The sequence below is a fragment of the Geotrypetes seraphini genome, chromosome 8 (assembly GCF_902459505.1).
Source record: "Geotrypetes seraphini chromosome 8, aGeoSer1.1, whole genome shotgun sequence".
In the NCBI taxonomy this organism is placed as follows: Eukaryota; Metazoa; Chordata; class Amphibia; order Gymnophiona; family Dermophiidae; genus Geotrypetes; species Geotrypetes seraphini.
In genome coordinates, this window is record NC_047091.1 from 126395825 (window position 1) to 126410424 (window position 14600).

Sequence of the window (14600 nt, forward strand, 5' to 3'; positions counted from 1 at the left end):
CCTTAAACAAAGTCTTCGTGTCTCTGATCGTTTCCTTCACTGCTACAGTGAACCACGCCGGTTCCTTGTTATTTTTCCTCTTGGAACCTTAGTTGATACGCGGTAAATATAGATTTTGCACCTCAGTGATTGTCCCTAAAAAGGGACCATGCTTGCTCTAGCTTATTTACAGTGCTTATCCTCTTCCTAATCTTCTTCCTCACCACGACTCTCATCCCTTCGCAGTTTCCTTTTTGGAAGTTCAGTACCTTGGCAGTTGTTCTGGATCGATTTTTTGTTCCTGTATCCAGGTTGAAGTGGATCATTGACTAGACTGGAGTTTTGTTGACGGTAAGGGATTTTCAACACAAAATATATTTGTCTACTATCCAACATTTTGTAGTTCAAATAAGAATTACACCAACATATATAAACTGGGTCAACTAAGTATTCAGCACATCAGCTCTATTGCTAATTTGTTCTTTTCTTTGCAATAAATCCCCCCCAGTTTTGCTGTATTTTTAAAATACAAAAGCTAGGATCCTCCTCGTTCAGCCTTATTATTTTAATAACATTGCATTGTATAAGTGTAAAAAGAAACCAAACAGAGCATTATTCACCCCCATTTAGCACAGATAAATTATCAGTGGCAGCAGAGTTTAATTTTCACGCACCTCTGTAATCCACCTCCATATCAGCAAGAAGTTTCAAGGTATTTTCATAGGAAACATCACTAAGGTCCTGAGAGCCCACTCTGTCATACACCTCTGTGCAATTTTGAATAAGTTCCGTGGTCATCGCTGAAATTTGTTCCGCTGTTAGATCCCATCTCAGTTGATTCACTTCTGTCCTGTAAGACTGCATTTCCTTTTTGTCATCTATAAGTGAAGTAATAAAAAAGTTTATTCATACTACAAAAACATTTTTTTTAAAAGACAAATAGACTTGGCTGGTGATTTGGACTATGCTGCGTTAGCTGTTAAATGGACTCAAGACTTACATATCCCTATTTCTGCTGAAATGCTAAAGCGGACCGAAATGCCTTGGGACCGAAATGCTTGGTGTCTGCAGTGGAGAGAGAACGTTACTACAAATTCCTGGTCCGGACATATTTTGCTCCAGTTAGAGCCTTTCATGCTCGTCTTTGCACCACTGATCATTGTCCTAAGTGTGGAACACCTAGAGCATCCCTGGGTCATATGTTCTGGCTTTGTCCGGGTATACAGGCTTTTTGGACACGGGTGTGTCACCACCTTGCATCTTTTTGGACTTGCACTTGGACTCCTATGGACACTTTCCTCTTTACGCTGAAGCTGTCCTTGCACCCGGTCCGTCCGGGTATGGCAGCGTTTTCTCGGAAAGCTGTAGTTATGGGCATCAAGACTATCCTACAATGTTGGTTGTCTTCTAACACTCCAACTGTGTCCCATTGGAGGACTCAATTGATTCAGCTGGCGGGATTTGAACGCTTGGCCATTTCTAATATGGACTCTAAAGCAGGCTCCTCTTACCTCACATGCTGGATGCCTTTTTGTTCTACATTACAACCCTCTGTATGTAGCAGGTTGCTCAATTAATTACCTGAATGTTAGCGGAGGCATTGACTGTTCCCATGGGTGGGTGGGAGGGGGGTAGGGGGGGTGGGCATGGGAGGTGATAGTTCTTATTCACTGTTTCTGAGTATTTGTTTCCTCGCTGTTTTTGAAAACTAATAAACAGATTTAAACATAAAAGACAAATAGTACAGACTAACTATAATCCCTTCCTCTCCTTTCTACAAAAATATTACAGATCAGTTCAGTTAAAGATATTTCTAAATATCTGACAGACAAAGAATGCACAAAGCCAGATCATAAGGACAGTTAGAGTTCAAATCCCACCAATGCTCTTTTGAAGGGGGGGGACCTTTTACTAAAGATTAGCTCATGTTATCTGCCACAAGACCCATTTTATTCCTATGGACCCTGCTGTAGATAACATGCCTTAATCTTTACTAAAAGACCACCTTTGGACTTGACCAAATCATTTAACTCTTGTCTCAAGTACAAACTGAAAAGGCAATTCTATAAACAGTACAACATATGTGGGAAACAGGCATCACAAATTAGCACTTACCTGCATATGTGGTTGGCAGTATTCGGTAGCCTACAGGAGCTTTGCTGTTCCTGCATACGTGCAAGGGAGGTGTACATGAGAGTGGAGCATAAGCAAATTGGCAGATTCATATGCAACTTACAGAACAGTGTACGGTTGCATGCAAATTGCCAGCACACTTATGCCTGCTACCGACATGGGATCGTTATACTATGCTCACCATATCATGTTTATCATATGTTTTACCATACTTTTGTTAAACTATATTTTGTAATCCCTGGCAGACAATGTTTGCCATGCCCAAACTATACTCCCTACTTTTCCCTCTCTTGGAAACCTTCTCTGATCTAACGTTGTAACCCTTCTTCCATAACTCTTTTTGTAATCCGCTTTGAACCGAAAGGTAATGGCGGAATAGAAATCTGTAATGTAATGTAATGTAATGCCATCTCCTACCATACTAGGTCAGTGTAAGGTACAGTGGTTGGAACTGCAGTCTTGGCACCCTGGGGTTGTGGGGGTCTGACATGCTGCTTCTTGTGACCCTGGCCAGGTCACTTGGGTCCCCCAATACCCCAGGTATATTAGATATATTATGAGCTTATGAGGACAATCTTACCAGAACAGACAGGGAAAAACGCTTGAATACCTGAATTCATGTAAACTGTTCTGAGCTCCCCTGGGAGAATGGTACAGAAAATTGAATAAATAAACATACTTGAGCCTACATTCCACCTGTCTGTCCTGGTGGGCTTACAAGCTATCTAGGGCAATTGGGGGGGGGAGGGGATCAGGTGATTTGGCCAGGGTTACAAGGAGCAGCGTGGGTTTTAACCGATAACCTCAGGGTGCCGAGGATGTAGCTTTAACCACTGCTCCACTCTCCCCCTATTGTATTCTATAATAGCATGGACCCACATACTTGCCAGTATAGAATACCACTTGGTACTATTGTTTATGGAGTTCATTTCTTAGTACCCTATTCAGTGCCCTTTGCTGAACTGCTCCTTTAAATCAGAAACTCTCCAAGGACAGGAATATACCCACTGTATTTGAATATAATTCACCTTGAACTACAACTTTAAAAGGTCTGAGCTAAACCCAAATAAATAAAATGCCATTACCTGGGCAAATTCCTTTTGAAAACTAGTTACACGGCTGACTTTACCTCAACTTAATATGCATTGCATATTGATATGCTTGTATCGGTGGACTTTCCGACCCAAATTTTCCTAAGTATACACATATACTTTTGGTGTGCTACCTATTGCTTGGGTGCACATTCAGCGAGTGTGCCTCCATTCTCTATCAGCTGGTCCATCATTGTGAAACGTTCTTATAGTTGCTGCGAGTTCTTGTCCTCAGCCTACAGCAGCCCCCCCCTCACATTTTTCTCTGTGTCTTGTATGATCTGTTTTTGGAGTCTGGTGCTTAGATGAGTCTTAATGTGGCTCGGGTTTGCAGTTTGTTTACTATGCCTTCCCTTCCTTACATTGATGTGTATTTGTCTAGGTGTTTTGTATTGCGCTTCCATTTGCATGTTTTTTTACTCTACATGGCCTTGATGTTTATTTGAAAGGTAGTCCATCAAATCTTACTAAATATCTAATATCTATACTAAATCTATTCCTGAACCTTTTCAGCATACATCCCCCTCCTCCTCAAATACCCACCATCTTTAAGATCAGCCCAGTGAATGTCAAACAGAAATTTGACTTGTACAGCACAACTCTCCCTGGTTCACCCTTCTCTTAAGCTTAGCAGGGTCGAAAGTCCATAGGCTATCATTGAGATGGCTTCAGGAAATCCACTGCTTATTCCTAGGATAAGCAGCATAAAATATTGCACTACTTGGGATCTCGCTAGGTACTTGTGTCCTGGGTTGGCCACTGTTGGCAACAGGATACTAAGCTTGATGGACCTTCGGTCTGTCCCAGTTTGACAATTCTTATGTTCTCTTCTTGCGACTCCCAATGCTCTGCCCCACAATTTTCAGCTACACTGCTGAAAAAAACCCCCAAAACAAAACAAAAAACCCTTTTGAAACACCGAGTGCTTTAGCCATTTTTCCGACATTAATGTGGAAATTGTAACAGTTATGAAAAACAGACAGCATCCCCTAAGCATGTCTGATACTGCACCCTAAACATTTGGGCCATAGGCATCTTCTTAGTTTGCCTATACCTTAATGCGATTGTGCACTTTTTTTTTTTTTTTTTTACTTACTTCCTACAAGCTGTCACAGTGGTGTACATTCAAGAACAGCAAGTATTTTTTTGTCCTTGGGAGGGCTCACAATAGTTTGCATTTGAGGCAAGAGAAGGGTGAGCGATTGACCAAGATAACAAGGCACTGCAGTGGTATTTGAATTAGGCTCCTCTGATCTCAGTTCGCTGCTTTAACCATTAAGCAGCTCTTCCATTTGTGTATCCCTACCTTAAACATCAGTGGTCTCAAACTCAAACCCTTTGCAGGGCCACATTTTGGATTTGTAGGACCGCAGAAAAAAATAGTTAATGTCTTAAAGAAATGACAATTTTGCATGAGGTAATACTCTTTATAGTTTTTTGCTCCATCAAAAATTACAAAGACTAGGGGACACTCGATGAAGCTACAGGGAAATACTTTTAAGCCAATTGGAGGAAATTTTTTTTCACTCAGAATAGTTAAGCTCTGGAACGCGTTGCCAGAGAATATGGTATGAGCGGATAGCCTGCAGATATCCAGCAGATATGCAAAGGCAGGAGTCCCAGCATACCCAACGGTAGCAGGCAGTTGCAAGTCAGCTGACACCGATGTCTCTCTTCCTGCCCAGAGAGCGATATCAGGTACAAGACCATGGACCGCAAGTTTGAGACTGCTGTTAAACATGGAGGTCTACTTTTACAAATAAAAAGGGTAAAGAACTGGATACCAAATTTTCAAAATTACATCATAAGCTTTTGGAAAGATACAATAGAAACAACTTTGCTTTAAGCTTTCCCCTCATCTTCTATCCCATTCTAGCAGTTCTCTATAGGAGAGAGCAGGGATCAGTCTAATAAAGGAGGGGGTCATTGGGCTAAAGGTGTTACCACCAAATGAGGTGCCATGTTCTATTTTTTGCAGAAGGCATTAGAGTTGGTGCTAACTCAGCTCTCCAAGTCAACTACTTACTTTGTAACTGCTAAAGCTTTATCAGGTGAGCTGGCACCGAGTGGGTTGATATGAATGCATGCCTTTAGCTTCACCAATTTCCTTCTCAGGATACGATCTTTAGGATTTTTAGAGTAGGAAGCGCCACATACAAATATGGCCCTAGAGGCTGTTGAGTAACTTATTGGTTTGTTTGTTTTTTTTTAAACATGTTTATTGTAAGTGAAAAGGGTACAAAAATCGCAAGGTACATAAAACACGACAAGGAGAAATACAAGATATGGCTATACAACAAAAGCTAACAAGAGCAAATGCAGTGGAGGCAATCAAAATCAACAAGGCCCCACTCAGGAGAGAACCCCCTCCAGAGGAGGAGCCAGCTCAAAACTACTCCCAGAATCAGCAACTCAGCGCAGGGACAGCAGGGAGTTGATGCAAACAGAGGAAGCAATCTGTACCCCCATCCACTAACTTTTAATATAAGCACACAAACTACATCCCACACAAACTCAGACACACCTGTCTCCGCAACACACATACCAACACACGGTCCTCACTAGCACCAAGGCCCCAACCCCACCCCCACCCCCAAGGTACCTAAAGAACAAAGGTGCAGACAATGAGTACATGGGAGGTGGCCAAACATGCAAGGAAAACCAAGGTCCCCTCAGGAAGACATCAGGGCTTGCAAACTCTCCCATAAGGTGACATAGTGTGGCCCAGCCTGGTGTGTGGTTAAGGTATAAGCTTGTATCTCAAAGAGGGCCAGTTCCCAAAGTCTACTCTTCCAGGGGACCCCCAGATAGCTACAAGAGCTCAGACTTTCCATAATTAACTTGCAGACCAGACAAATCCCCAAAGGCATGAATCGCCTCCAAGGCCCTGGGCAAATGTACCGAGACTTGGTCCAGATAGAGCAGGATGTCATCGGCAAATAAACTAATTTTGCAGTCAAGGCCCCCCACTCGTAGTCCCTGAACATCTGTCGCCTGATGAATTTTTATTGCCAGAGGCTCAGTGGTCAATAGAAAGAGAAGGGGAGAAAGGAAAGGAGACACCCTTGGTGTGTACCATGCTGCAATCCAAAGGCTTCCGTGAGACCCCCATTAATCAGGAGCCGGGCCCTAGGTGTGGTGTAAAGAGCCATTAACCAGGCCATAAAATACCCCTGAAAGTCTCCCTGCTCCAAAACCCAAAAGAGATAGTCTCATGAGATGCTGTCAAAAGCCTTTTCCATGTCCAGCCCAGCAACCGCAGATTGTCTATCCCCTCCCCCCCCCCGACCCCCGACCGGAATGAGCGTGGATGGCGCCTAGAACTTTGATCAGGTTCATAGATGCATATCTCTAAGGTAAGAGGCCCACCTGGTCTGGATGTATAAGTTCCAGAAGATAACAATTCAGGTGACGTGGCATTGTCATGGCCAGCAGCTTAATATCCTGGTCTAACAGAGAGATTGGCCGGAAAGAGCCAACCAGGTCAGGATCCTTGCCCGGCTTAGGAATCAGTACTACATGAGCTAGATTGTCACAGAAAGCACCGCCCTCGGCAGCCACAACATTACACATTGCATTAAGCGGTTCTGCCACCAAATCCTATAAATATTCTGGATTTAAAACGTCAGGACCAGGGGCCTTCGCCAAAGTAAGGGATTTGATGGTTGACAGCATCTCCTGCCCAGTGATCGAAGAGCTCAAAGAAGTGTCCTGTTCCTCTGTTAACTGGGGCAGACTTAGCCCCTGAAAAAAAGCAGCCAGGGTATCCCTGTCTAAGGTTCTGCCACCATACAAAGTGCTGTAATAACAAACGAAATGCTCTGCAATCTGCTGCTCCCTCTCGTACCACCTCAAATGGGAATCCCGAATGGCTGTAGTGACCCAATGCTTTTTGAAAGGCCGGACCAGGTTAGCTAAAAGTTTCCCGGCCTTGCTCCCCCACTGATATAGTTGGTAACATTGAGAAGAGGGACTGCTTTGTATGCTGACTAAGCAAATCCTCTATCCTACTACGAACACTTTTTTAGTCTAATCGATCCGATTCAGACAAAGTGGCAATATGTGCCTGCCGGAAAGTGCGCAACTGCTAAGTCAACCAGAGAAGCTCCTGATCCCTCTCCCTCCGTTTTGCCACTGTGTAAGCAATTATGTGGCCCCGCAGTACCGCCTTAAAGACAAACCAGAAAGTTGCCAGACCCACATCTGGAGTACTATTAGTGATCTGGTAATCCAACCAGCGCGCCCGCAAAAAGGTCCAAAAATCCCGGTCGTGGTACAAGTGTATGTGTGTGGGGGGGCATTTTCCAAGAGGGAACCTTTTGGGTAGGGGCCATCGTCAGAGTGAGCACCATGGGCACATGGAAGAAATGGGAACCTCCAAAATCTCTGCCCTGGAGGCTTTAGAAAACAGCCTCCTATCAAGGAGATAGTCTTGCCTGGCATATACCTTATGGGTGTAGGAATAAAAAGTAAAATCCGTGTTAAGGGTGCAAGGCTTGCCACACATCAACAATTTCCAAATGTTGTGATAAAAAAAACCCACCCCACGCAGGTCATGGACCTTGGTTCTGGGCCTAGGTGGTTTACAATCCATGCCTAGTTCAGCAGTGATTAAGATCGCCTCCCAGGATCAGCTGATAGTCTGGATACCCAGAAAGGTGAGCAAGGAAAGAAGAAAAGAATTTACGACAGTAAATTGGAGCGTAAATACTGCAAAAGAGAAGCTTCAGCCCCCAAAGCTCTCCCATGACTATAATGAACCTCCCCATCTTGAATTTGTTTGTGTAAAGTAAAGAGCAAGCGCTTATGCATCAAAATGCCAACACCCTGCTATCTCCCACTTGGCATGCTCAACCTGGGAAAGATGGATCTCTTGCAAATAGGCGATATCAGTACCCAACTTCCGAAGATGGGCCAATATCTGTGAGCGCTTAATTGGGGACTTAACCCGATCTACGTTCAACATAGTGACCTATTATCCAGAGATCAGCACAGCAAATTAAAAATAGCAGGTCCCCTCCTGCAATAATGGCAGCCCCAGATCAGCCATACTCTCCAAATACAAACACCCACAGAAAAAGGAAACTAAGATTCAGTAATGCACATAGAGTCTCCCAGCTAAACTCCGCAGCAGTGGAAGTAGATGTGGCAAACCCTACTGGCTTTGGTACCTCGTCCCTCTCCCACCCACATCCCATATACTCCCCAATCATACCCCCACACTCACCAGACAAACCACAAGCATACCCCCAGCCCACCCTCCCCCCGAGCATGCCACCCCCAGCATACAATCCCAGTTCCACTTCCCCAGCCTACCTAGAGAGGACCCGCCCCCAAATACAAATCTGCACCCCCCCCCCCCAAAAAAGCAGAACACCACAAGTGGAAAAGCAAACTACAAAGTCCTACAGCCCAAACAGTTCGGGCCTAGAGAAGATTGGTAGCCGATCCAGTGTGAGGTCCCCCAAAAGAGAGCACTCCATGGTCCCCGTCAGGGCCTCCCAGCCAGCCCTCGGTCAGACTGGCCTACAGCTGCAGGGAAATGGGTGGCAGAAGGTCAAGCAGGCATCAGCAAACGCAGGGACCTGCAGGAACAGAAGGTCCAAGAGCAAACCTCAGGATCAAAGCCCCTAGCTGCCCTAGACAGGTACAGCCAAGAGCCATGCAGATCCTGCCAGCAAAACCGAAATCATCCCGCAGGCCACACAGGGATGAGCAAAGTGGGACATCAGGCAGGAAGCTGCTCCATAAATGCCTGAGCTTCCTCCACAGCAGTGAGAGTAGTCGCCCTGCCATTCTGCCACATTCGTAGCTTCACCAGGAACACCAACACGAATTGAAGGCCTCAGTTGTGAAGATCTGTGCAAAATGAAGACATGAGCTTTCGTTGTGCTGCCACGCACAGAATTTCCTAACATTGGTAGATTCAAAGGCAATGTTAGGAAATTCTACTTTACGGAGAGGGTGGTGGATGCCTGAAATGCGCTCCCGAGAGAGGTGGTGGAGAGTAAAACTCTGTCCGAGTTCAAAGAAGTGTGGGATGAACACAGAGGATCTAGAATCAGAAAATATTAAAAATTGAACTTAGGCCAGTTCTGGGCAGACTTGCACAGTCTGTGTCTGTATATGGCTGTTTGGTAGAGGATGGGCTGGGGAGGGCTTCAATGGCTGGGAGGGTGTAGAAGGGCTGGAGTAGGTTTTAACGGAGATTTTGGCAGTTGGAACCCAAGGACAGTACCAGACAGAGCTTTGGATTCTTGCCCAGAAATAGCTAAGAAGAAAAAATTTAAAAAAATTTTAATTGAATCAGGTTGGGCAGACTGGATGGACCATTCGGGTCTTTATCTGCCGTCATCTACTAGTTACTATGTTACTATGAGTAATCATTGAAAAGTAGCACTTTGAGCCCCTGCCTTGCAGAATGCCCAGAGGATTTTCTTTTTGCTCCAGTTAGTGAAGCGAGCTATAGCTATGCGCGCTCTCCCCTCTCCCAGCAGTTTAGTGCCGATGCACCCACTCACATTCAAAACGTGCAGTCTCACCGGCCAAGTCCAGCTTCTCCGGCAACCAGCGGCTGAAAACACAGGACAGATCGCCATCCCTCACTGTTTCCGGCAGACCCACAAGCCGGAGGTTGTTTCTCCGGCTATGATTTTCGTAGTCCTCCATCTTGTCGGTAAGCTCTGTGGTCTGCTGGCGCAGCTCCTGCACCTGCGTTGTCAGGCCAGCGCACATGTCCTCCTGGTAAGAGAGCTGCTGCTCAACATTGGCGATACAGCGCTTATGGGTGTCAAACTTCTCGTGCATCTCCTCTACCGCTGATTGGATCTTATTCAGCCTGTCCACCAAGGCCGCTGACACACTTTGTAATGTCCTGTATCCACTCTCCAGCAGGGATGACAAAAGTTGCAGGCTCAGCTGCCATCTTGTGGGGTGTCGAGGGCTGCTTATCCGTGAAGCTTCGTGCCATTTTTATAGGCATATCTGGCTCAGCTGCTCGCTCTAAAACAGGGGTGTAAAAGACCCTCCTCGAGTGTCGCAATCCAGTTGGGTTTTCAGGATTTCCCCAATGAATATGCATGAGATCTATTGGAATGCACTGCTTTCAGTGTATGCTAATAGATCTCATGCATATTCATTGGGGAAATCCTGAAAACCCGACTAGATTGCAGCCCTTGAGGGACTTTGACACCCCTGCTCTAAAATCACTCCAGGCAAGGGCGATCACCCGACCCAGTGCTTAAGCCGGAAAATCCCAGGGGGGGGGGAGGAGGCACAGAAAAAAAAACCCAGGTAAGTAAGCTGATATAGTCAGGGTAGGATCGGAGCACCTGTCTCACACGTCTGCTCAAGCAGGCTGTATCACGTGACCGAGTAACTTATTGTTGAGCTTCTGAGGTTTGTGCATGCAGGTGGTAGAGCAGCTCATAGGGCCTTTCTGGACGTGGAACTGTTATTGTATTGTGTTTATTTTTATCATTAATATACCACGTTCTAGATATGAATGGTGCCTGGGACTCAGGGAAGAGGGAATAGGAATATGATCCTTGCCAGGAAGAGTGGGGATAAAATTTTTTGAAGTGTACAATGAACCTGCTTAAGACATGTGAGGGATGGGTGTACCTAGCCTGCAGAAGGTAGAGAGGAAACCCAATGGAGGGACTGAATCAGTAGGGGGCAAGTCAAGCATTGTCAAGAGGAAGTAGAGAGAAATATTCGGCACACTCGTTCTATGCCTTCCAGTCCACTCTGGTTCATCTATACAACCCATATTCTCCCCCTCCCAGTCAAGTCCTCAATGGTCCCACTTTCCCAACAAACCTGTGCACATCATACACTTTTTTTTTTCTTAGATCATCTCTACTTCTTTCTCCCTGCTTTAATATCTCCTTCCTCCTCATCTTCTTATTCTGTTTTTGTCTCACTCCTTTCACTTAATTCTCCAATGCAGTTTGACTTTGTTTTGGAGTAGAATGCATATAAATAATACACAGGTTGGCAACATTGGGGAGTGGATGAAGCAATTGCAGTAAACCTTGTTTCACTTCAGTGCTTGAAGCAGCAGGATGAGTGCTAAGGAGCTCTGTAGTGTGGCTGTGACAAGTGTAGGAAATGGAGGCTGCAGGTGTCTCGGGTACTGTGTCTGTTGACGATCAGAGGTTGTATATTAAGATTGAAAGTCTATATGGCAAAAACCCGACAAATCCACAAAGTGTTACATGAAGTTTGTGGTGAGTTAACAGTGGACCGTAGTACAGTTTCTCGGTGGGCAACTCGTTTTCGGAGTGGTCATGTGATCATACATGATGCAAGACCAGGAAGGCCAAAATCAACAAGTGCTGAACGATGTGTGAAACTCGCGGCTGATGCTCTTGAACAAGCTAGTCGTGCAACATGCAAGGAACTTTCTGAAACCACAGGGATTCCACCGACATCAGTATACTGAATTCTGACAAATGATTTTTAAAAAAGAGAAAAATTTCTGTCAATGGGTCCCCCACTTCTTGACTGAACAGCAGCAGGGACACCTGGACAATGCAACCATGCTGAAACAAAGATTTGACGTTTAAGGTCCGGCATTCTTGAAACGCACTGTTGCTATTGATGAAACGTGGGTCAGAGACTGAGCCGGAACTGAAATCACAGTCCAACAAGTGGAGAGCTCCATCTTCCCCACGACCAAAAACATTCTAACTAACTCAATCAAAAATCAAACAAATGATGATTTTTGCTTATGATCATGAAGGCATTATCATCAGACAAAGTTCCATCTGGAAGAAGTGTCACAGAAGTGTATTATCATGACTTTTTTCAAAAGAAAAATGCGCAGAAAAATGCACAAAACCCTATCTCAGTTGCTCTTGGTTGGGCCACTCATTCTTCACGACACATATGTCGTCATTGAAAAACTACACAAGTACAGCTGGGAGGTGTTACCTTATGCTCCCTACAGTCCAGACATGAGTCCACCAGACTTCGACCTTTTTCCAAAGTTGAAACAACCTATGCGTGAACATCGTTTTGCATCTCTGGAAGAGCTTTCTTCCACCGTTACCCGAGCCATTCGGCAACTGCACAAAAATGGTATCCTGGATAGAATAATGAAGCTTCCTGGACGTTGGGACTCAGTAATTGAAAAGCAGGAGCCTATATTGAAGGATTATAAAGAAATACTTGAAAAAAATAAAAAATAAAATGTAAATACAAAAAAATAGTGTGCATTATTTATGAAATGACCCTCTTAGAATGAGGAAGTGGAGTGGGAACTGGGGTGTGTGTGCATATTATGCATTCTACTCCAAAACAAAGTCAAACTGCAATGGAGAATGAAGTGAGAGGAGCGAGACAAAAACAGAGTAAGAAGACAAGAGGAGGAAGGAAATATTAAGGCAGGGAGGGACTGAGAAAGAAGTAGAGATGGTCTAAGAAAAAAAAAAAAAAGTGTATGATGTGCACAGGTTTGCTGGGAAAAAGGGACCATTGAGGACTGGCTGGGAGGGGGAGAATATGGGTTGTATAGATGAACCAGAGTAGACTGGAAGGCATAAAATGAGTGTGCTTTATATCAGTGGTTCCCAACCCTGTCCTGGAGGACCACCACCAGGCCAATCAGGTTTTCAGGATAGCCCTAATGACTATTCATGGAGCAGATTTGCTTGCCTGTCACTTCCATTATATGCAAATCTCTCTCATGCATATTCATTAGGGCTAGCCTGAAAACCCGATTGGCTTGGTGGTCTTCTAGGACAGGGTTGGGAACCACTGCTTTAGATGATCTGGAAGTAGGATGGTAAACTGTGGTGATGAATTGGGGTTGGAAGGAAGAAAAACTGGTAGGGCTTGCAGTGCTATACTTAGCATTTCTTTTACTCACAGGTCCTCCCTGTGTATGGCACCACCTGCTGTGCTTTTAATTTAAGGCCAGTCTAGCAAGTTATGTTTACAACATACCATGCTTAATTTCCTTTATGTAACTTAATAATCTGTGGTAAATTAAACACCCCCAATCATTTTTGAAAAGTCGGTTCCTATGCTCCAGAATCCCCCCCTACCTCCACTTCTCGCTAGAATAAGTCAATAGACAAAAACTTTTAATCAAGGAAGAAAAAGTGTTTCTTACCTGATGACACCGTGTCTACTCTACTAACAAACCAGTTAACTCACACGTGCTCCTGTACTTAAACAAAAATTGTAATAAGCAGCTTAACCCCTTCTTCAAGAATATAGGCCACGATCTGGAGAAAGTAAACCGGGATAATAACGTGGATGTAAGCTGCTGGGCGGGTGCTTGATTTACATTGGTTGTGGATTCTAGCCTATCCTAGTCAGAATAGAATGCGACCAGCTGGCACCGCAATGGCGTCACTTCCTTCGAATTCATTGACGAGTCTTCCGGTCTCTGTTGTCTAGGCATGCGCCGTAGTAGCGGCGTGCTTGTGGAGGTTTTGTTCTATAGTTAGTGCCGCGTTTTATAGGTAAGGTTTTTCCTCGTATATTACAGAATACAGAGGTGTCATGCAATTCCTTGTACTGTGAGGTGTTCTTCATGGTTTATACTTGCCTTGCTGTCTGAGTCAGAGAGGTTACTCATCCCTTCCCCCATTCCCTATGCTGCCTGGTACCGGATGCTTCTCACTACACAGAGAGTGGGGGAAATATGGTGGAGGTACACTGAAGTCTGTCAAGTGTATAATAAAAGAACAAACGTTAAAGAACGCATTTTTACATAAAAAAAAGATACAAAGAGTATGAAGCGCATTATATAGAACTATTTCCTTATAGAAAGGGTGGTGGTGGATGTAGGGAGTGACTATTCCAAGGAATTCCCAAAAGAATGACTAAACACAGTTGCAAAATAGAGCAGATAGACGGGGTGCTATGCTTTGTGGAAAGAGGAAGATTAGATGGATCTTAAAGCCTTCATCTCCTGCCATGTTCTGCTTCTCTTTTTTCTGTGTTGGTTGCATTGAATTTTAGGAGCGGTTGAACTTGCCATGAAGTTTTAAGCAACGTAAACTAACTCATTAATTCTGGGAAGCTGTATTGTTTATTTGAGTTCTTTGCCTTATTGTGTGTCTGCTTTTAGTATTCATCTGTAAATCAAGGGTGGAATATAAAAAAAACAACCCTCCTAAACTACACTGTTTTTTGTTCATATTTCTATGCCATTCTAAGAAGTCATTGGGATTAAACAACAGCAGTTGTGGTCAAGGCAAAGAACAGTTTCTCCCTAATTCTAAAAACAGAACACTTTTGTTATATTATTGATTTTGAAGCAGAAATAAGCAAATGCTGACAACTGCCAGTATATGTAAATTAAACATCAAAACATTTCAGCCATAGTCTCACAGGAACAGGGGAGTTGAGTGAGGTGAAAAACAAGAGGTAGGATGAGAG

At 44.3% G+C, this 14600-nt stretch overlaps 2 protein-coding genes across 6 annotated transcripts in view; one reads left to right on the plus strand and one right to left on the minus strand.

Moving 5' to 3' along the window:
- THOP1 (thimet oligopeptidase 1) overlaps positions 1-13475 on the minus strand; it is a 67822-nt gene extending 54347 nt beyond the window's left edge. The window contains exons 1-2 of the mRNA XM_033956173.1: positions 13324-13475; positions 654-857 (exon numbers count right to left, since the gene is read on the minus strand). Coding sequence (XP_033812064.1) covers positions 654-843 — 190 coding nt within the window. The 5' untranslated portion in view covers positions 844-857; positions 13324-13475. The remainder of the gene's footprint in view (positions 1-653; positions 858-13323) is intronic.
- A 68-nt stretch (positions 13476-13543) lies between these two features.
- SGTA (small glutamine rich tetratricopeptide repeat containing alpha) overlaps positions 13544-14600 on the plus strand; it is an 87365-nt gene continuing 86308 nt past the window's right edge. For 2 of the 5 annotated variants that reach the window (XM_033956178.1, XM_033956179.1), the window contains exon 1: positions 13544-13678. The gene's annotated coding sequence lies outside the window, so the exon portion shown is untranslated. The remainder of the gene's footprint in view (positions 13679-14600) is intronic. The other 3 variants (XM_033956176.1, XM_033956177.1, XM_033956180.1) reach the window with 2 other exon arrangements.